The 22,673-nt window shown below is 50.7% G+C and overlaps 1 protein-coding gene across 9 annotated transcripts in view; it reads right to left on the reverse strand.

Moving 5' to 3' along the window:
* Nucleotides 1-22,673, reverse strand: part of SIPA1L3 (signal induced proliferation associated 1 like 3) — a 239,418-nt gene that overhangs the window by 23,544 nt on the left and 193,201 nt on the right. For all 9 annotated transcript variants that reach the window (XM_023245059.2, XM_023245055.2, XM_045046365.1 and 6 more), the window contains 3 exons: nt 17,723-17,841; nt 15,061-15,488; nt 80-301 (listed from right to left, as the gene is read on the reverse strand). In XM_023245059.2, coding sequence (XP_023100827.2) covers nt 80-301; nt 15,061-15,488; nt 17,723-17,841 — 769 coding nt within the window. The remainder of the gene's footprint in view (nt 1-79; nt 302-15,060; nt 15,489-17,722; nt 17,842-22,673) is intronic.

A 22,673-nucleotide genomic window follows, 5' to 3' on the forward strand; every position in this document is an offset into this window, starting at 1 on the left:
GTGAGGTGTCCCCTCCTTCCCCACCCAGAGACGCCTGGCTTGGCTCTTGTAGAGCCTTGCTGGGCGTCCAGGCACTTACTTCTTTGGGTCAGTGAAGGGGAGTGGCCGTGGCGGGGGCTCGTCTGCCCTCTTCCACCCTGTGGGGTGCTTATTGCGAACGGGTTGCTTGGAGAAGAAGGACTTGGGGACGGAGGCGGACAGCTGGAAGGGGCTGGGCTGGGCCACCTGGGAGGGCCGAGGGGTCTCTGTGCTGGCGGTTTTGTAAACCTGAGCAGGGTAGCCGGCCCTGGAGCTCACGTCACTGCAAAGTAAAAACAAGAGAAATAAGCAATCAAATATGTTCCCCATTATGCAGAACTGATCTGTTTAAATGTACTCTTGGGAAACAAAAAAATTCCTTTGCACAAGAGGTACACAAATACATCGCTGCTGTGGAAAGTTCCAATACAGAAATCTATATAGGGAGAAGGCCAAGTTGCCTAGGAGGTCCCCCCCCCAATCCCACCCCAGGAATGCCCTTCTGGCACATTTGGTACCACTGGGAATCCAAAACAGTCACCCCCTGTGGGTGGATGCACCCCGAGATTCCCTGTCTCCTGGGCACGACTTACATAGCTAGAGGTGGGGGTCCTACCTGTCTCTAGGGGTAACCAAGGTTTACAGTTTGCTGGCTCTCTTTCTCTCTCTCTCTCTGTCACTCGTGCTTTTTTTCTCTCTCTCTCTCTCCCTTTTCCTATGCATTACAAATATACACATGAATACAATCAGAGAGGTAGAACCTTTTACTTTGGGGGGGAGCATGAAGAATTTTTTTGGGGGGGTAGAGGACTGTATTTTTATATAACTGGAATGACATTAATATGTTGTTCTGTAAACTTTTTGTTTTTTTTTTTTTTACTTAAAACATAGCTTGCTCAGTAGCCTCTTCATTCAAATATTTTTTGAGCACTCGCTATACATCAGACACCATTCCTACTGATCTAATCTAAAACCCCAGCTTAGTATCTGAAATGCCGGATTCCCATGGAATTAACACTACAGTGAACCTCATGCTGCTGACCAGAACCCAGCTGTTGGGGACCCACCTGTTTATTCCACTGAGACAAAGTGACTTTTAAAACTTAAATTAAAAAAAATTTTTTTTATGTTTATTTTTAAGAGAGAGAGAGAGAGAGAGAGAGAGAGAGAGAGAGAGAGAGTTCGCGCGCGCAAGCGGCAGAGGGGCAGAGAGAGAGGGAGGCAGAGATTCCAAAGCAGGCTCCAGGCTCTGAGCTGTCAGCACATAGCCCAACACGGGGCTCAAACCCATGAACTGTGAGATCATGACCTGAGCTGAAGTCGGATGCTAAACTGACTGAGCCAGCCAGGCGCCATCCCCCCCAATTTTTTTTTTTTTTAATGTTTATGTTTGTGAGAGAGAGAGAGAGAGAGAGAGAGAGAGAGAGAGAGAGAGCGCGCACAGGCAGGAGAGGGGCAGAGAGAGGAAGACAGAGATTCCAAAGCAGGCTCCAGGCTCTGAGCTGTCGGCACATAGCCCAACACGGGGCTCAAACCCATGAACTGAGATCATGATCTGAGCTGAAGTCGGATGCTAAACCGACTGAGCCACCCAGGCGCCGCCCCCCATCCCCAATTTTTTTTTAATGTTTATTTTTGTGAGAGAGAGACAGAGCACAGGCAGGAGAGGGGGCAGAGAGAAGGAGACACAGAACCTGAAGCAGGCTCCAGGCTCTGAGCTGTTAGCACAGAGCCTGATGAGGGGCTTGAATTCACGAACTGAGAGATTATGACCTGAGCTGAAGTCAGACGCTCAACTGACTGAGCACCGAGGTGCTCCTTAAAATTTTTTTTTAATGTTTGTTTATTTTTGAGAGAGATGGGGTGGGGGAGGGGAGAATATGAGTGGGGGAGGGACAGAGAGAGATGGAGACACAGAATCCGAAGCAGGTTCCACGCTCTGAGCTGTCAGCACAGGGCCCAACGTGGAGCTTGAACCCACAAACTGAGATCATGACCTGAGCTGAAGTCAGATTCTTAAATGACTGAGTCACCCAGGTGCCCCTAAAACTTTTAAATTGGGGCTCCTGGGTGGCTTAGCGGGTTAAATGTTTGACTTTTGGTTTTAGCTCAGGTCACGATCTCTGTCCCTGCGTGGGGCTCTGTGCTGACAGTGCAGGGTCTGCTTGGGATTCTCTCTCTTTGCCTCTCTCAATAAATAAATAAATAAACAAGCAACTAAATAATGAAACTTAAGTAAAATTCCAATTCCATTTTAAGTAAGAGGGACTTAGTGAGAAAAGTAATGCCTTTGGCATCTAAGTCAATAAATCCTTTTCGAAGGTCAATTTAGTAATATGAAGGGGTGGGACTTTTGACTATGATGGAATGAGGAGACTGGCCAATATTCTCCCCCCAGAAAGCACAAAATTGACAAAAACAACCATTTCAGCACTCTGGCAATTGACCAAGGGCATATGACAATGCAAGAATCATCTATGCTTGGAAAACTGCTGTACTTCAGGTAAGAAAAGAGGGACTCTGTGGCATTTTAGCCTGGGGCTCCTCCCATCTGCCTGCCTAGTTCAATGAGTAAGACATTCTGCTATAGCAAAATCTTTGAAATAGCATCGAGCAAACCAACACGTGTGCAATGACAGTTTCAGAAAGAGAAGAGAGAAAAGGGCAGAAGAAAGATTTGAAGAAATAATGGCTGAAAATTCCCCCAATTTGATGAAAAAAAAATCATCTACACATCTAAGAAGCTCCACAAACCCTATGAATGGTAAATACAAAGATATTCACATCCAGGGGCGAGTGGGTGGCTCAGTCGGTTGAGGGTCGGACTTTGGTTCAGGTCATGATCTCACAGCTCACGAGTTTGAGCCCCGCATCAGGCTCTGTGCTGACAGCGCAGAGCCTGGAGCCTGCTTCAGATTCTGTGTCTCCTTCTCTCTCTGCCCCTCCCCTGCTTGTGCTCTCTCTCAAAATAAATAAACATTGAAGTAAAAAAAAAAAAAAAAAAAAAAAAAAAAAAGATATTCACATCCAGAAAAAGTTCAAAGTCAAACGGTGAGATAAAAACCTTGAAAATGTCAAGGGAAAAAGGATTCATCATATACAGGGAGGCAACAATATAATCAACTACAGACTTCTTATTTGAAACAATAGTATGGAATGACATTTTCAAAGTGTGGAAAGAAAAAACCGCCAACCAAGAATCCTGTATCCAGTAAAACTATCCTTTACACATAAAGGCAAAATAAAAACATTCTCAGATAAAAAGACTGGGAAACTGATTGCCAGCTCATCTGCCTGGTGAAATAAAAAGAAGTCCTCAGGCTGAAAGAAAATGACTCCAGGACCATCTGGCTGGCTCAGCTGGTGAAGTGCGCAACTCTCAATTTTGGGGTTGTACTTTGAGCCCCAAGATGGGTGTAGAGATTACGTAAAAAATAAAATCTAAAAGAAAAAAAGAAGAAGAGGAAGAAGAAGAAAACAGATAGTGACTCCAGATGATGACCTGAATCCATATGGAGAAATGAAGGATCCAAGAAAGTCAATCTGCAGGTTAGAATAAGACGATAGCGGGGGCACCTGCGTGGCTTAGTCAGTTAAGCTTCTGACTTTGGCTTAGGTCATGATCTTGCAGTCTGTGGGTTCAAGCTCTGTGTCGAGCTCTATGCTGACAGTTGAGATCCTGGAGCCTGCTTTGGATTCTGTGTTTCCCTCTCTCTGCCCCTCCCCTGCTTGTGTTCGGTCTTTCTGTCTCTATCTCAAAAGATAAACATTAAAAAAATTTTCTTAAAAGACTATAGATTTATGTTTTATTTCTTCTCCAACTTCCTTAAAGATATAAGATTATAAAAGGCAACAACAGCAACACTATATTGTTGGGCTTATAACAAATGTAGATTTAATAAAATGACAAATACAGCACAAAAGAGGGGGAAAGGAATGTGGCTATACTGGAGAAAAGTTTCTATATTTTATTGAAATTAAGTTACTAAATCTTTTTTTTTTTTAACAATAAAGTCTTTTTTTTTTTTTTTTTTTTTTGATGCTTACTTATTTTTGAGACAGAGTGTGCGTGCATGCTGAGGGGAGGGAGGAGCGTGGGCAGAGGAGACAGAGAATCCCAAGCAGCTCTGCACTGTCAGCATAGAGCCCGATGCCAAGCTCGAACTCATAAACCGTGAGATCATGACCTGACCTGAAATCAAGAGTTGGATGCTTACCCAACTGAGCCACCCAGGTGTCCCAAGTTACTAAATTTGAATTACACTGTTAAGATGCATATTATAAGAATTTGGGAAAAATAGCTGAAAAAAGCAGGAGGAATCCAAACAGTACACTAATATACATTATTTAACATGAAAGGTGGCAGTAAAGGAAGAACAGAGCAAGAAAGGAAGTGAACATACAGAAAATGGCAAAACGGGGAATGTAAATGCAATAATTACCAATGACTTCTCTAAATGTGAATGCTTCAATGGCCAAATCAAAAGGTAGAGATGTCAGACTGGATTTAAAAAAAGCAGGCTCTCAGGGGCGCCTGGGTGGCTTCAGATTCTGTGTCTCCCTCTCTCTCTGCCCCTCCTCCACTTGTGTGCGTGCGCGCGCTCTCTCTCTCAAAAGTAAATAAACGTTAAAAAAATGTTTTTCTTTTAAAACAAGCAAGCTCTGACTAGATATGCTTTCTACAATTTAGCAACATCTATTCATATGGCCACAGCTGCAAACTGGTGTGTGGGGGGTTGTCCAGGGAGCCACGGAGTGTATAACACCAGGAAGGGATGGCAGGGTGACCTGGGAGCCTCCCCAGGGAGGCGAGGGCATCTGAGCTGAGAAGTGAAGGATGAGTGGCAGTGGCTTAACATCTGACCTCTCAGAAATCCGTGTGACAGAAAAGCCTGTCCAAGTACTTGTAGGCACACACAAGGATGTTCACTGCCAACACTGTATGTAATCAAGTTAGACGTGCCTGGATGGCTCTGTGGGAGGCGTGTTCGACTCTCGATCTTGGGGCCATGAGTTCAAGCCCCACTACTTAACACAATAAAAACTTAAAAAAAAAAAAAAAAGTAAATTAGACCCGGCCTGAATATCTTTTTTTTTTTTTTAATGTTTTATTTATTCTTGAGAGAGAGACAGACAGCATGAGCGGGGGGAGGAGCAGAGAGAGGGAGACCCAGAATCCGAAGCAGGCTCCAGGCTCTGAGCTGTCAGCACAGAGCCTGATGCGGGGCTCGAACTCACAGACCGTGAGATCATGACCTAAGCCAAAGTCAGATGCCCAACTGAGCCACCCAGGCGCCCCAGGCCTGAACATCTTTTAACAAGGGATTAACAGATGTTCCAAGTACCCCCATATGATCAAAACCTATGCAGCCAATTCAAAGAGTAAGGTAGGTTTGTTTATGAACGAGGACAGATGTCTGAGTACAAGGCACAGTACAAAGCATGACTGTTCTTTCTTTTTTTCACATACACAGTAACACTGTATGATTATTGAGCTTTTTTTTGTTTTGTTTTGTCTTTTTTACAAAAAGGAACCATACAGTTTTTCCCTAACTGTGGGCCATTAAATCATTTGAGTGGCTCTTGACCATTATTAAGGGGGAAAAGCCCCCAAACCAAACAGACTGGAATAAAAAACATCAGTAAGGGTAAGTGCTTTGTGAAGCTTCATTCTGGACATCCGTTGGGGGGTTGTAAATGTAAAATGCTTTCCCTGTTTTGGGTAATGATCAAAAATGTTTGAAAGAGGGGCGCATGGGTGGCTCTATCAGTTGAGCGTCCGACTTTGGCTCAGATCATGATCTTGTGGCTCGTGAGTTCGAGCCCCACGTCAGGCTCTGTGCTGTTAGCTTGGAGCCTGGAGCCTGCTTCAGATTCTGTGTCTCCCTCTCTCTCTGACCCTCCCCCACTTGCACTCTGTCTCTTCCTCTCTCTCAAAAAATAAACATTAAAATTTTTTTTAAATGTTTGAAAGAACTGGGCTGCTGCAGGTTTAGAGAAAAATCTCGGGGAGGAGCTTACACTAACTGATTACCTCTGGAGATAGTAATGATGTGTTCAGAATAAAAGTCAAATGAAACCGTACAAATGGCACAGGGCACAAAGGAGGTGCCACCTGACACCCCAGTCTCTCCCTGCTCTCCCTGCAACCAAGACCCATCCTTTCTTCTTCTTCAACAGGGAGCTGTGCGCACACAAGCACACGTGTGTGAGAGGGAGTGTGTATCCTTCCCACTTTGTAAAATAAACGGCAGCAGATCATAAGCTTGCTGTGCATCCTTTCACCTTAACTGTACGTTCTGTAGCTCTCTCCCTGTCAGTCCATACGAACCCCCCTCTCTGCAAAGGCCACAGGGGGTCCATTCTATGAATAGATCACCGTAACTTTTACTTTCTACAGCACATTCCTCTACCTTGCCCTCAGGCATGTTCATTCAGCTTTTGTGAGCTGACAAAACAAGAGATGATTAAACCAGGAAGGGAAAAAGGTGAACACCCTTTGTGTCCGCCAGCCAGCCAGCTCCATCCACGGCCTCCTTCGAGATGGGCTTGGCTGGCTTCGGGTCCTGCAGCAGACCTTTTGGGTGTCAGCCTAATCCCCCCTCCACCTCTAAACAGAGGCTGACTTTACTCCTCGTTTGCTTGAGGAAGGTGACCAGACACCTCGCCCAGGGGGCAAATCCTGACTGAGTGAGGCCACTTGTCTGGGATGGGTATGGATGGGTCTGTACTGTATTTCTGTCCAGTGAGACTTTGGGGAGGGCGTATATGGACTGTCTGCTGGGTGACTCTGGGAGAAAATTTCTTTGCTAAAAAAACAAACAGAAAACACTTGCAGAAAAATCACCTTCTCTTCCACTGGACACTGTGACTACCTGGTTGAAGGACAGCCACTTTGAGAAGGAGGGGAGCCAGCTTGGAGGCTGACGGAGGCAGAACACAAAGAGGAGAAAGAACTTAGGCCTTTGAGTCAATAAATCACCCAATCCTGGCCACCCCCCTAACTTGGCATTTTGTGTGCTGTGAGATAACAGACTGCCTTCAGCCAAGCTGGAATTTTCTGTTACTTGTAGCCAAAGGCATTCCCATGACTGTCTCTGTCTTCAGCTTTGTGAGGCCTCAACACAGAACTATTCCCCACCCCCAGCGTGCTGTGTATTTTGACCCAACCCTGAGCTGGGGCCATGAGCCCAGGTGCCCCATTCGGGGTGGAGTTCTTACCCCACCCACCAATCGGCAGAGTGAGCATGCTCTCTTTCTGATGCACCAGCAGGAACAGGTATCCCCCTCTGGGCCTCAGCTGTGACTTGAAGACCAAAGAGGCACCATGGGGTGGGGTGAGAACATGGGCCGTGCTGCCCACCTGACCCGAGTTCCAATCCCAGCTCTGAGTGACACGCTGGGACCTGAGCTCGGGTCCTTCCCCCTCAGAGAGCCTCAGTTGCCTCCTCTGAGAAATGAGGCAGTGACAGCACCACTTCAAGAGGTCTTGTGTGCACTGTTCACGTGGTGTGCCCAGGGGCTAAAAGCCGGGACTTTGGGCTCAGCCAGGACTGGGGCGGGGGCATCCTGCTCGGCCCTCCCACCCCCACCTCCTCCACTGGAGAGGTTATGCATTCATCTGTGTTCTATCTTAGGGAAGCACTTAAGATTTTGTTGGAGGAAAAGGTTTTGTGGCTTACAAAAAAAGCTGAAAAACCATGGGCTGGATGGAGAAATCAGAGCTGCACTTACACTCAAGTCTTGATGGGTGGCCTAGGGTGGCTGAGCCCCTGCGCAGGAGGAAGAGTGGTGGCAGTGACGGGGCTGGCTGTGCTGAGCCTGTGAGCATGGCCAGGCCCTGCCCCAAGCATCTTCATTTAGTTGTCCTGGCAACCCCCTGAGGCAGGAACTACGACCAAGCCCCTGTTTCAAGTGGGGAAACCAGGCCCCAGAGAGATTAAATAACCTGCCCCCAAACGATGCAGCTGGTAGGGATGGAGCCAGGATGCAAACCCAGTCTGGTTCAAGAGACCCCGGCTTTTAACCCCAAGCCTGTACTTTCAACAACTGCAGTCACGACAGATATGGAATACGTGCAAACAAAGCCTGGCAGCAGCTGCTATTTTTGGACCCAGCTACGTCGCAGGCCCCGCGCTAAGTACTTTCAGTGCATGATGTAGGTTCGTTGTGGCAGCCTTAGACCACAGATCCTATCATTACTCCCATTTTACAGATGAGAAAACTGAGCCTCAGAGAAACTAAGGAGCCTGATGGAGATCACACGGTTGGGTCAGCTTTGGAGCTGTGATCCGGACGCAGGCAGTCAGAGGCCAGAGCCCAGGAATCCCTCACTGCTTGGCCTTAACTGCTAGACCAATCTTGCCCTCTCTCCCTAGTGCGTGGCAAGACCTTGAGAGTTCAATCAGTCCCCGCATGTGGCTGCAGTTATCGTGTAGGAGTCTCGAGTGGCCACATTCCACTCAGTGGCCTGGGAGCCGAAGTGGCAGGTCTGCAGGGAGGATACGGGATCAGAGTGATGCAGAAACCCGCCAATGCTCACCCCCTCCACCCCCACGCCCATCGCTGTAGCAGTCTCCTCCTGCCCAACCTCACTGAACACAGCCAGAGAGAGCCTGTGAACACCGAGTCAGATCGCAGCGCGCTTCTGCCCAGGACTCTCTGTGGCTCCACCTTACTCAGGGCAGAGGCAGAGTCCTCCCCTCTGCCCACAAGGCCCCGCACCATCTGGCCTGCCCCTTCTGCCCTCAGCTCCTCCCACTTACCGGGCTCCAGCCAGGTGAAAGGGAAGCTGTTCCCAGACAGAAACATTTTCACCTCAGGGCCTTTGCACTGCTCCCTCCTCTCCTTTAGAGGGCTTGGGTTCCTCTCCCAGGCTGACTGTGACTCTCCCAAGTGGGTCTCTGTTGTGTGTGACCCCAGCGGGTTCCAAGGCCCTCACATTACCTTTAAGAGCTGTGCCCCCAGAAGCACATCCCAGAGACTCCCTCTTGGCACAGCCTGGGGAGGCAAAGCCACGTACTTCCTGCCTGGCTGTGCCAGCTCCACGTGGAGTGGAGAGCCTCTGAGTGCCCCTTCACAGCTCTGGAAACCCAGGGAGCTCTGAAGCGTGTGCTGCCTCAGGAGAGGGCGGGGGGCCAGGTGGCTGCCCGCCTGGGATCACTCAGCCCACTGCGGTGCCCACAGCAGGCGCTGGCGCCTGGCAGTGCGCCTGGAAGCCGGGCTCCCATGACGAACGTCTGGGGAGAGGGTCTGCGAAGTCACTGAAATCATCGATGGGCACAAGCTGCTACAGGCTGTGGCGGCTTCCATGGCGGGGCCGGAGCACGGGGAGGGACTGGATAGGTGTTTCCCTGCTCGGCAGGGCCCATCCCCCTGGGGGCAGTCCTTGAGTTTTGCGGGCAAACTCAATCCCTTCTACCTTTCAAATAGCCCAGAGTAATCTACTGTGCATTCACATGCCTCCCATGGCTCCCATGTCCCTCAGAATCAAATCCCAGCAGCTGACCATGGTCAGTAAGCCTGCCAGAACCGGGTTCCGGCCTACCGTGCACAACTGACCTCCTGTCACTCTCCCCTTTGCCCTGTCTGCTCCTCCCTCTCTGGCCACTTGATCATTTTTTTTTTTTTTTAAATGTTTTATTCATTTTTGAGAGACAGGCAGAGAGAGAAGGGGACAGAGGATCCGAAGCAGGCTCCGCGCTGACAGCACAGAGCCCGATGCAGGGCTTGAACTCACGAACTGTGAGATCATGACCTGAGCCGAAGTCAGACATTCAACTGACTGAGCCACCCAGGCACACCCGCTTGGCCGTTTCTTTTTTTTTTAATTTTTTTTTTTCAACGTTTATTTATTTTTGGGACAGAGAGAGACAGAGCATGGATGGGGGAGGGGCAGAGAGAGAGGGAGACACAGAATCGGAAACAGGCTCCAGGCTCTGAGCCGTCAGCCCAGAGCCCGACGCGGGGCTCGAACTCACGGACGGCGAGATCGTGACCTGGCTGAAGTCGGACGCTTAACCGACTGCGCCACCCAGGCGCCCCCGCTTGGCCGTTTCTTAAGCACTGCAAATGAGTTCACCTTCACTGTCGTGACATTTGCGGTTTCTTCTGCCTGGGTCAATCCCTTGCTTCCTACAAGATAACAACCTTGTAAGAGGGCTTCCTGGCCGTCCGTCCTGTTACCTAAGAGTAACGTGCCTCCTGGGCTGGCCCTGCCCCAGTCTCTTCTCAAGAACCTCACCACCCCGTCTGCAGCAGCCTCCTGACACTCAGCAGTCAGCCTCGACTCTCTGCTCCCTGGCACCATCCTGGACCTGTGTCTCCCTCCCTCCCGGTGTCCTAGCAATGCCACTTTGTGACGCAGGCGCAGCTGCTCTGTCCTCTGGTCCAGACCCCTTCCTTCTCACTCGTATCTCACCTCAGCCCTGTCCCTGAGGCTCTGCCTCCAGTCTCATCTCCAGCACTATCTTTCAAAACATAAATCCGCCTGTACTACCCTTTCTGCTGAAACCTCTCCTTGCTGCCCACAGTTCTTGGGATCGAATCCAAACTCTGTAATGTGGTGGACAGGGCCCTGCATGGTCTGGCTCCTGCTGACTTCCCAAAAAACCTCCCATCAGCTGGCCTCTCAGTTTCTACCCTTGAGCCAAGGGGCCTGTGTTCAGTGACCTAACAGCATCCGCCTTCCTCTCCACCCCAGGACCTTTGCACATGCTACTCCTTCCCATTCATCGAGACGTCCTCTTTACATCCCATCTTTCCTTTTCCCCCCCTTCCCCCCCCCCCTTTCTCTCTTTAAAAAAAAAAAAATTGTACAGGCGTGCCTGGGTGGCTCAGTCAGTTAAGTGTCTGACTCTTGGTTTCAGCTTGGGTCATGATCTCACGGTTTTGTGGGTTTGAGCCCCTCATCGGGCTCCGTGCTGACGGTGCAGAGCCTGCTTGGGATTCTCTGTCTCCCTCTCCCTCTCTGCCCCTTGCCCACTCCTGCTTTGTCTCTCTTGAAATAAAAACCTAAAAAAATTGTATAATAGCTGACACACAGAGCAGTATACAAAGTATATGCACATAACTGAAGAAACAGTTACAAAGCAGACACCATGTGTCTGCATCCTGGGTCAAGAATATACCATCAGCCCCTCGGAAACTACTCACCTGCTCCCACCTCCTTAGTGTTCTTATCTTTGGCAGAAATGACCCTTCCTCATGGAACCTACCTTTGCCCCTTGGGCTAGATCAGACACTCCTTTGAGTCCCGGACCGTATCCACTCGCGGATCCCAGTGGGTCTCCTCTGCCGGCTTTCCCCTAGCACAGTTCATCTATTACTTTGATCATTATTTGCTTGCTGGCTCCCCGGTACCGGGTCAGTGCCAGGGCAGCAGGGGCCGTGTGTGCCCGCAGCGCCCAGCAGAGGGCCAGGCACACAATGAGCACTCGCTATGCGAATAAACACGGGTGCTCCATTACAACGTGCTGTGCAAGCAGAGACCGGGGCAGCTATGCAGCTCGCGTGCCTGCCCTCGATAGCAGGCTGTCATCCCAGCTCAGCCCAAGGGAAGACATAAACAAGAGCAGATGCAGAAGGCCGGTGGGCTGACCGGTGTGAGGGGCAGCGCGGCCGGTGGCAGGTGGAGGCACACGTGGGCCTCTTGGGCTCAGGTGCTCAGCGACCAACTGGGAACTTGGTTCCCCCGCCAAGACGGGAAAGTTGTGGGAGGGCAGCCAAGTAAGGCCCATACATGGGACTTGCACACCTTCTCTATCTGGGATGCCCTGCCCTCCTAGTCCCTTGGCTCGCAGCAGCCTCTTTGTTCTAGGAAAGCCTCTCACACAATGGGGCCTGGCCCTTCCTCTGGGCTCCCGCATCCCAGGTGCTTCCCTCACCTTGGCCCTGACCACTCTGGGAACAGGTGTGTCTTCCCTGTTGGACTTTGAGCCCCGAGAGGGCAGGCCTGGGGCTGTCTCAGCCATCTTGGTGTCCCCAGAACTGCCTGAAAGAGGCATGGCCCCGGAGAAACATTCTGATTTGGTTAGTTTGAGGCATACCTCTCCTCTTTTTATAACAGTCCCCTGTGATTTTAATGACAGGCAGGCTCAAGGCCTACTGCCTGGTATGGTTCTAAGGGTCCTACACACAGTAGGTCATTAAATCTTTACCATATCCTTATGAGATAGGTATGTGATTTATCCCCCATTTTACAGACGAAGAAACCGAGGCCCAGAGAAGTTCAGTCATTTGCCCAAGGCCACACAGCCAAGGCAAGGCAAGAGGGAGGGCTTGAACCCTGGTGGAGGTCCAACTCTCATCTACCATGCAGATGTTTCTTTAAATCAACTCATTCAATTTCCCTCAACTTGTCCAAGACAGTATCTTAAAAGCAGGGGATGGGCAGGTAACACCTTTCCTAATACTCATTAAAGCAAACATTTATCTGTTAAAAAAACAAAAAACAAAAACATTTTCCTCCTATACCACCCAAATCACCTCGAGCACCCCATTTTGGGAAATGCTGTTCCAGGCCAGAGCCTGGTTGCCTAGGAGAAAACTTCAGGAAGCAGCTTAATGAGTAGATAAGAATGATTTGCAATTAGCATCAATTGTCTGTATGCAAATTAAAGCTCCCAACCGCTGGGCCCTCTTTTGTAGTGGGCTCCTCTCCCATTTTATTCCCTTCATTCCTGGGTTCAGCAAATCTTTCCGTCAGACACAGGGTAATTTTATACCCACTCCCTGCTTCAGCCACAGTCTTCTCCTCAGAGCCGCTGTCTTTACATCGCAGATTTCAAAACCCTACAGTTACTCAGATTTACGAACACAGGCCTATGTCTAGCACAGGGACTAGCGGAGCTGAGACCTGGGACCCCGCGGCACCCAGGACTCTCCTGGTGCAGAGTCCCTCTAGGTGGGTGCACTTTGACAGGTGTCTCAGTGATGGCCTAATTGTCGTCTGTCTCCCTCAGCGGATGATGGGCTGAGGTGAGGGGCTGGGGGGGGGGGGGGCTCATCTGAATTTGCTCACTATTTCTCCCCAGCTCCCACCCTAGTGTCTGTGACACAACAGGTCCCTAAGAAATATTTGTGAGTGAAATGAAGGGATAAATAACAAATGAAAGAGCTGTTCCAGAGTCCGTGAGTTTCACTGATTAAGAACCACCTGTTTAGGGAAATAGGCTGAACCAGAGACTAAACCCACTGGGCCGCACACCCTCTCCATCCTCACCCTTCTGGGCCCCTGACCAGGGCAAGGGGAGGTACCCACACAATGCAGGCACCCTCAAACACGGCAGTTTCCAAACCGGTCAGAGAACCACTGCTAAATCATGAGATCACTGAAAGAGGTATTGAGCTGCATTCACATTTTGAACAGACTAGACTACATCAAAGTGCTTCACACACGGTTAGGCTAAGTACTGTTTGGGTCACTTTTGCTTCGCCTTTTTTTTTTTTTTTTTTTTTTTTTAAACACAGATATTTCTGCATAGACACAGACAGAAGTGCACTGTAGGCTGCGGTCAAGGTCTGAGGCCACTGCCTGGGTGCATGGGTCCTGTGTGGTCTGCGTGGACAGGGGCTGTAGTTTGAGGGCTGGCAAAGGCCTGAGGAAACCAAAGGGGACAAGGACTCCCTATGGGGTCCCGGGCTGGCCCCTGCTCAGGGGCGGTCAGGGAATGGAAGGAAGGCTGTGGCCTTTGGGGTCTGCACTGGGGACCACAGCACCGTGACCCTTGCCTGGGGTGCAGACCTGTGAGGGGCACGTGCTCCAGGCTGAGCTTGGCAACTTGCTGAACGGTTTTCCACCTCAGCGCTTCAGAGAGACATTTCATGGCTTTCATAAGGTGCCCTAAGTGTGTGCAGTCTAGGCCCCAGACATCAATGTCAGGTCTTTCTCCCTTGGTCCCCTGCCTGCCTCTCCACCAGTGGTCCTCAAAGGATGGTCCCCGGACCAGCAGCATCGCCATCTACCAGGAACTTAAAAGAATGCATATTCTCAGGCTGTGCTCTGACCTACTGAATCAGAAGCTCCGAGTGGGGTCCTGCAATCTGTGCTGAAGAGCCCTCTAGGGGGACTGTGTGGAGACCACTGCCCTTCGCTGTGTTGGCCAGAAGGTTAAACTGTGATTTCTCAGCCTTCCTTGTGACGTCGCTCTGCTCAAAGGGCTCTGGGAAAGCTGTTGCTTTCTTCATGGAAAGGGAACTAGGAGAAGCCATCTTCCTCCGTTTTTTGGGCCCATTCCCCCCAGGGGCACCACAGCCATCTGGAGACAAGGGAGCCGCAGCCAGTATGGTAAGAATGGTGGAAGAGGAAGACACAGGATGCCAGGCCTTGAGGCCCTCCCTGAGCTGCTGTACTGCCCTCAGTGGAGGGCAGAGTGGCTCTGCCCTCTGTGGAGTTCTCATCGGGGGACTGTTAAAGCTCCGTCTGTTTAAGCTACTATGGCTCAGGGGTGCCTGCGTGGCTCAGTCGGTTAAGCGTCCGACTTCGGCTCAGCTCATGATCTCACACTGCCTGAGTTCGAGCCCCGCGTCGAGCTCTGTGCTGACGGCTCAGAGCCTGGAGCCTGTTTCAGATTCTGTGTCTTGTCTTTCTCTCTCTCTGCCCCTCCCCCGCTCATGCTCTGTCTCTGAAAAATGAATAAACCTTAAAAAAAAAATTTTTTTTTTAAAAGCTACTGTGGGTCAGATTTCCTGTCACCTCCAGCCGAATGCACGCCTAACACATACAGTCTGTGACCTCCAGAAAGCATAAAACCACTGGTCTTAGCAGAGAGAGAAGGAAAGAGAGAGGCTCAGAGTAAACCAGAGGCAGATGTAACAGCCAGCCAGGGGTTTCCTTCCCTCTACCCAGGGTACTAGAAGGTGAATGATGGGCAGTAGTGGGTGGTCCATGAGCCTCCCAACTCTGTAAGCAAACTAGTGTGTAAGCACATCCATCTGCAAGCAGCATGCTTGTAGGGAGGGGAACCCCCCTGTCAGGACTGTGGGGGAAGCAGAAGGCGGTCCGAGCTCCTTGGAGGACCGGGGTGAAGAGCAGTGTCTTACCTAGGCTGCCTTGGTGGGTCACGGCTACCCCCCGCCAGGCCTGTCGGGGTGCTGGAGCCTGAGGAGTACAATTTCGGTCGGTAGCCCTTGTTCTGACCGGCAACTGCAGGGGCTGGCGAGACCTCCCGCCGTCTGTCTGCGTGGTGGGACCGCGTGGCGGCCTCCCGTCCGCCGCCGCAAAGGCCCATGCTTCCCGGGGGCTTGTGTGGCTTGGGCTGCCGAGGCACCTTGGCCAGGGACATGCAGCTGGGGCTGGAGGTGTAGAGGGTGGTGTCGATGCCGCTGTCGCTAGAGCCACCCTTGGAGAGGGGATCTTGCTCCGGCTCCAGGGGGTCCAGGGGGTCAAACCAGCGGTCGTCGCTGTGGCTGCTGGATGCGTTGCTGGAGAGGGTGTTGCTGCTGGAATGACTGGAGTACTGAGGTTCTCCCTGGAAGGCAAGAGAAGTGTCATCCATAGAGTCCACAGTGGGGGCCAACCTTCCCTCCCTGGGTCCTCCCCACACCCAAGCTCTGGCTCCCCTGCTTTTGAGCGTGTTACCTCAGACAAGTGACGTAGCTCTCCTGTGCCTCGGTTTCCACACCTGTGAAGCTGGGTTGTTGATAACCCTGCCTCATGGGGTTGTTCAGAGGGAGGCGTGACAGTATGCGTGTGACGTGCTGTCCACAGCTCAAGCTCAACGCATACAAAGCTGAGCTCCTGACCTTCCTTCCCGGATCCCTCTTCCCCGCCCCAATAAAGGCACCTCCAGCCTTTCGGCTGCCCCACACAAGAGGCTTGGAGTCACCCGGGACCTGCTGTTGCTCTCGCACCTGTGTGCAGCCCAACAGCAAATCCTGTGGCCTGCATCTCCAAGAGATCTAGGACCTGCCACTTCTCCACCTCCACGGCTCCACCCCGGGCCTGTCACCACCACCTCCCACTGTACCTACCATGGCAGCAGCCTCCTCCCTGGTCCTCCTGCCCCATCCCTGTCTCCCACTCACCTCTGCCCCCAGTTTGCCTATATGCAGCCAGAGGGAGGCTGTGAACACTTGCCCCATTTCATGTCCCTTCCCTGCTCAGAACCTTCCTGTGGCTCCATTTCACTCATGGGAAGAGCCAGAGTCCTCGCCCTGAGGCTCTGTGCAGTCTGGTCCCACGTTCTGCCCTCTAACTTCATCTGCCCCCTCCCTTCTGATCACTGTGCTCTGAGCAGGGCCTTGGCACTTGCTATTGCTTCTGCCTGGAAGGCTCTTCCCTCAGGTATCTTCATGGACTGCCCCTTACTTCATTCAAGGCCTCCTCACAAGGCCTTCACTGACCACCTCACCCTAAAGCAGTAGTGCTTGACAGTCTTCTCCCTGACCTCTGCCTTGGTTATCCTTCACAGCAAAGACCAGGTCCTGGTGTTATGGAATGCATCTGTTTATCTCCTTACTGCTTGCTGCCCACACTGGGGTGTCAGCTTTGGGAGCACCTGGGCACATCTGGCCATTTCATCACTGTGGTCCCAGGGCCTGGCACATCGAATGTACCCATCAAATTCCCACCTTATGAAGGGATGCAAAGAGACTGCCAAGTGCTCACCAAAACGACCTCCTTTCCCTGGGGCACTCAGGACTACATTTCCCAGCTTCCTTTGCGCCGAGGTGTGGCCTCGTGATGGAGTGCTGGCCAATGCAATATAAGTGGAAACGATTTATACCGTTTCCAGGCCTGGGCTATAGAGACTTCGCACACCAGCCCCTCTTCCTCCCACCCCTACCTGCCAGACACAGGCAAGGACCCAGCAGAGGGCTCTGAGGCACTGGGGGACGGCAGAGCCACAAGGGATAGGGAGCCTGGGTTCCAGAATCACCATGTGGAAAGCCTGCTCACTGAATATCCACACCCAACTGTGTTATACGAGAGGGAAACAAACTTCTACTGTGTGAGGTCACTGAGATTTAGGGACCGTCTGTTAGAGCAGTTAGCTTAGTGCCACAAGCTGACCACTGGTGCGCCTCTCCCAGTGTGATGGCATTAGGGGAGGTGATTAGGTTATGAGGGTAGAGCCCCCACGAATAGGATTATAAAATCCCTATACATATTTACATATTTATACCCCTATATGTAGTTACCCATTCCTCGTGAGTGTGATTATTAAATCCACATACATACATTTACATCCTTACACGAGAGACCCCAGAGAGCTAGCTCCCTCATCCCTTCCACCACATGAAGTGAGAAGGAGGCCATCTATGAACCAGGAAGTGGGTCTTCACCAGACACTGAATCTGCCTGAGCCTTGATCTTGGACTTCCCGGCCTCAGAACTGTGAGAAGGAAATTTCTGTTGTCAGCCACCCAGTCTATGGTATTTTGTTACAGCAGCCTGAGCTGGTGAAGACACTGACCATGACCAGTGTAATCGTAGGGAAACCGTGGCACAAGGAGGCAAAGGGATTTGCTGGCGATGACTTGGCTGGTGAGGGCTAGAGCTGGCTGTGCGTTTGTCTGGCTCTAGACCAAGCAGTTGGCCCCTCTGCTGGAGCGGACGGCAAAGGAGAAGGATGTGCTCACGTACGGCATTCAGAGGCCCACACCCGGGTGACACTGTCAGACCCACAGTGGTCAGGGAAGTGAAGCAGCCAGCTTCGCAGTCCTGGCTCCCCAGGATTAAGCAGGTGGGGCCCAGACTCACTTTGGAATGCCTGTTGGGGGAATCTTTGCCTGCTGCGTCCTGCCTGGAGGTGTGCTTGCTCCCGCTGCTTCCCGCCATGGCTGAGAGCCGGGCCTGGGCGGGCACATGCCACAAAGGCTCTGCAGGAAGACAGGAGACACATCAGCGGTTAGAGGTGACTCAGGCCCTGGCCTGAGTCCACCTGATGAATCTGGCCCTAAAAATGGTCCCACCCCTCTGCCAGCTTGTCTGCCCAGCTCATACAGCACCATGACCCCATCAAGTTATGTCTTGGGGAATAACAACACTCAGTGATGAAATATTTACTAAGCACTTACTATGTGCTAGACCTCAGTCTAGTGCTTTACAAGGGTTAATTCACTGAAACCTTAGGACCATCCTCCGTCAACATCCCCAAGGAAGGTTGAGCACATTTTCATCCTTACTGGCCATCTGGATTTTCTATTTTGTAAATTACTTGTTCCTATCTTTTTCCCAGTTTTCTTTTTTTTTTTCTCTTTTTCATTTTTATTTATTTTAGAGAGAGAGCACACACGAGTGAGGGAGAGGGGGCAGAGGAAGAGAAAGAATCTTAAGCGGTCTCCACACTCAGTGTGGAGTCCAATGTGGGGCTCAATCCCACAACCCTGAGATTATGACCTGAGTTGAAATCAAGAGTCGGACACTCAACCGACTGAGCCACCCGGGTGCCCTCTTTTCCCGTTTTTCCATAGGATTGACTTTTATCTTATTGGCAAGCAGGGTTCTTTATATATGCAAGGCAGCAATCCTTTGCTGGTTAAATGTGCATAACTTATTTTGGTAAACAAAAATGCAATCACACTAAGCACTGTTCTACAATTTGATTTTTTACTTTACAGCATACTTATACTTGCTTTTCACTTTATATCCTTGTAATACATCTTCACGTAACTGAACATAAAGTTGTCATTTTTTTTTTTTTAATTTTTTTTCAACGTTTATTTATTTTTGGGACAGAGAGAGACAGAGCACGAATGGGGGAGGGGCAGAGAGAGAGGGAGACACAGAATCGGAAACAGGCTCCAGGCTCTGAGCCATCAGCCCAGAGCCTGACGCGGGGCTCGAACTCCCGGACCGCGAGATCGTGACCTGGCTGAAGTCGGACGCTTAACCGACTGCGCCACCCAGGCGCCCCGAAGTTGTCTTATTTTTAATGGCTGTGCAGTATTCCATCATGCTGAACGGACATCATTTCCTCAACCACGAACATGTAGGCTATTTTCAATTCTTCCTTACAACAACGTTTGGGTGGCTCTCCCTCTACATGCAACCCTGAGCAAGAGTGGGATTGTGTTGGGACGGAACTCCACAAGTGGAGTTGCTGGTTCAAAGGTGAAACAGGTTTAAAATCGTGATGGCCGGTATGGGTGTAAATTAGTCTAAACTTCCAGGTAGTCAAGGTGCCTGAACTTAGCAACTGACCTAAAAAACAAAACAAACAAAGAAATAAACAACCCCCAAAACCCTCTAGTGGAGGGCTAGTTACTACCTATCAAACACAAATGCACTAACAGAGGACAGAGGAACCATGGTGGTCTAACCTCAAGGCCCACACTTTTGATCACTTCTGTATTTAAAATAATTACAGCAGGGACGCCTGGGTGGCGCAGTTGGTTAAGCACCCAACTCTTGATCTCAGCTCAAGTCATGATCTCACAGTTCGTGAGTTCAAGACCCACATTGTGTTCTTCGCTGATGGTGCGGAGCCTGCTTGGGATTCTATGTCTCCTTCTCCCTGCCCCTTACCTGCTTGTGCACTCTCTCTCTCAAAATAAATAAATAAACTTTAAAAAAAAAAAATAATTACAATAATGGTGCCTATTAAACACACGTTCTGTGTCAGGTATTACTAAAACTGCTTTGCACACATCATCTTGCTGTGTCCTCCAAGGAATACTGTGAGGTGGCTATTAGTACCACTTCCAAAAGGTGAGGAATGTCAAAACTCAAGAGAGTTCAAGTAGCTGGTCCAATGTCACACAGAGAGGGCCTGAGACCTGTGTGTGCCGTCCACATCTGCACTCTCTCTCTCTGTGCTTCCCCAGCAATGACACCACTGGCAACGGTGGGGAGCATGTGTTTGAGAAGCAGGACTTGCCATTCTCTTAATGATGGGTTGGGGCCTATGCTGAGGGCTGGGCAGCTGTGACCTCACTGGACCCTCAAACCATGCTGGAAGGAGAGACACTTAGTATGTCCGCCACAGAGGAGGGACCTGAAGCTGGGACAGATGAGGTCACTGCCAAGGTCACACGGCTGACTCTGAACTTCCCACAAGGCCTGTTGGAGCCTGAGCTCACTACTACACGCTGGGCCCATGTTCCCCTGGGGAAGGCTCCTGCTCTGTGTGGGCTGGGCAGGACACTCAGGGCCACCACAGAGAGCATTCTGGTTGGAAAGTCCACGTGGTGGCGGGGAGGCTGCCCACTTCATCCGTCTGCTCTACCTCTGGAGATGGTTTTCCTCTTTGGAGCATCCCACAGGCCCGGACGTATTAGTTTCTGGGAGGTGGCCAGATCATGCTGGAAACCACGTTTCTAGAGAGAGCCAAGCCTGTGACAGCCATAGCCAGCCTTAAGTACCACCTATGACACTGGTGGCTTCCATTTTTCTGTCCCTGGCCCGGACCTCTCCCGACTTCAGACCTTTGCCGTATAGATGGCTACCTCACAACACCTCCTCTGGGGTGGCTACCAGGCACCTCCTGCTGAACATGGCCAAGACCAACTGCTTATCTTCCCCCAAACCTGCATCACTCACTGTCTTTCCTGCTCAGTCCATGTGGTTCGATCCTTTCAGCTGCTCAGGGCAGAAACCTGGTATCAACCTTGTCTCCTCTCTCTCATATCCATGTAGAGGATTAGGAAGTGCCATCAACTCTACCTTTAAATGACTGTATCTAGAACCTGCCCATCCCTACCACCCCTGTACCTATCCTGCAAGAATCGGCAGTCAGAGAGACCCTGTGAACACCCAAGTCCCATTCCTCCTTCGCTCAGAAGGACGGAGCTCCTGTCCCACTCTGAGCGAAGGACAAAGTCCTCCCCACATGCTCTTGCCCCGTCCCCTCTCTGACCTCATCCTCCAGTACTTCTCTAGCCCCACGGCCTCATTACTGTTCCTCCTACGCTCACTGCTATCTCAGGGTCTTTGATTATTCTCTTTCCCTGGAATGTTCTCTTCCCAACATTTTTCCAGCCTCACCTGAATGTAGTTTGCTCAGAGATTCCCCCAAACCCTGTCCATCTGTCTCAGCACTGTGTTATAGTTTCCACTTGATATTCAGCCTTAATAGTGATCATTTATCACTGTGTGCCCATCTACTGTCCGTCTCTCCACCAGACTGTGGGCTCCAAGAAGGCAGGGAACGTGCCCGTCTGGCTCACACTGTGGTGCCCAGTGTGGTGTTTATCATTAGCGATAGGTCAAATGAACAGCGGGATAGAGGACCAGGTCCCTTCCCCTCCTGCGCTGCCTCAGGGTCCTCAGTTCTGTCCTTAACAGGCCCTGATATGGGGACCTTCACTGGGTCTCTGAATGGCCCCTGGTAACCTTCTGGTTCTCCTGATGGAATGATCTCCCTTGTCATACCAGGCAAGTGACAGACATGAATTTGGCTGTGACAGATGTGCTACAACTGTGGCCAAGCACAGACTCGGGCAGCTGGTGACTCAGGGGCCTCCTTCCCAACCTGGGTGCTCTCAAGCTTGAGAAATATTCACACTCTGTGGGTGAGGGGCTGTGGGTGGTGTTTGTGGACGGTGGGGGCTGAGGGGTCCTAGCACCCAATAGGCTTTGGTTCAATCGCAATTATGCCTCTCACCAGCAGGGACCTTGGACAAGTGACAATCTTCCTATGCCTCATCTAAAAAAATGTTTATTTTTGAGAGAGAAAGAGATAGAGATAGAGATAGAGGTAGAGAGAGAGAGAGAGAGAGAGAGAGAGAAAGAGAGAACATGCATGCGCATGCAGGGCAGGGGCAGAGAGAGGGGCACAGGGGATCCGAAGCAGGCTCCATGCTGACAGCAGAGAGCCTGATGCAGGGCTGGAACTCACAAACTGTGAGATGACCTGAGCCAAAGTCAGACGCTTAACTGACTGAGCCACCCAGGTGCCCCTCACCTTCCTCATTTCTAAAATGGGCCAGTAAAAAGTACCCACTCTGTCACATTCCTGAGATGATTAAATATGAAGTAAGAGGGCATGGAGAGTACCCAGTATAGCGCCGGGTGTGTAACAAGCATGCAAAACTGTCCTGCTGTTACTATGATTACATCATCTGATCAGGGCTGGGTGAATCCCCATGTCTTGTCACAGTGCCCGATTCTCCACCATGAATTACCTTGTCTGGGTCTTGAGCACATTCTAGGTTTCATGATGACCTCTTTCTTTTTTTTAATTTTATTTATTTATTTTGAGAGAGAGAGAATCCGAGGAAGCTGCACACCGTCAGCATAGAGCCCAAAGCGGGGCTTGAATTCACGCACCATGAGATCATGACCTGAGCTGCAACCAAGACTTGGACACTTAACCAACTGAGCCATCAGGCGCCCCTAGGCTTCATGATGATTTCTAACCACAGACTGCCCTGATTTCTTTGTGTGTGTGTGTGTGTGTGTGTGTGTGTGTGTGTGTGTGTGTGTGTGTAGCGGGGGGTAGTGGTGTTAAGTCAACTTATAACAAGGTCCCAAGGAAGTAAGGGGGGAGCCAAGCCCTAGGGGACAGAAGAGAGAAGAGAAAGACAATGGTGAGTTTCTGTGACACCTTGTTTGGGTGAACGTTGGAAAAATTTCCTCTCCATTTTACACTTTGGTGTAATGAAATTGCCAAGCAACACTTTTCTTTTTCTGAACTGGGTGGGGAAGGAAAGATGCAAATCTGTCTGTTGTGGAGAAGAGCACAGGGCTGCAGGCAGTGGCTGGCAGGATC

The sequence above is a fragment of the Felis catus genome, chromosome E2 (assembly GCF_018350175.1).
Source record: "Felis catus isolate Fca126 chromosome E2, F.catus_Fca126_mat1.0, whole genome shotgun sequence".
Classification (NCBI taxonomy): Eukaryota; Metazoa; Chordata; class Mammalia; order Carnivora; family Felidae; genus Felis; species Felis catus.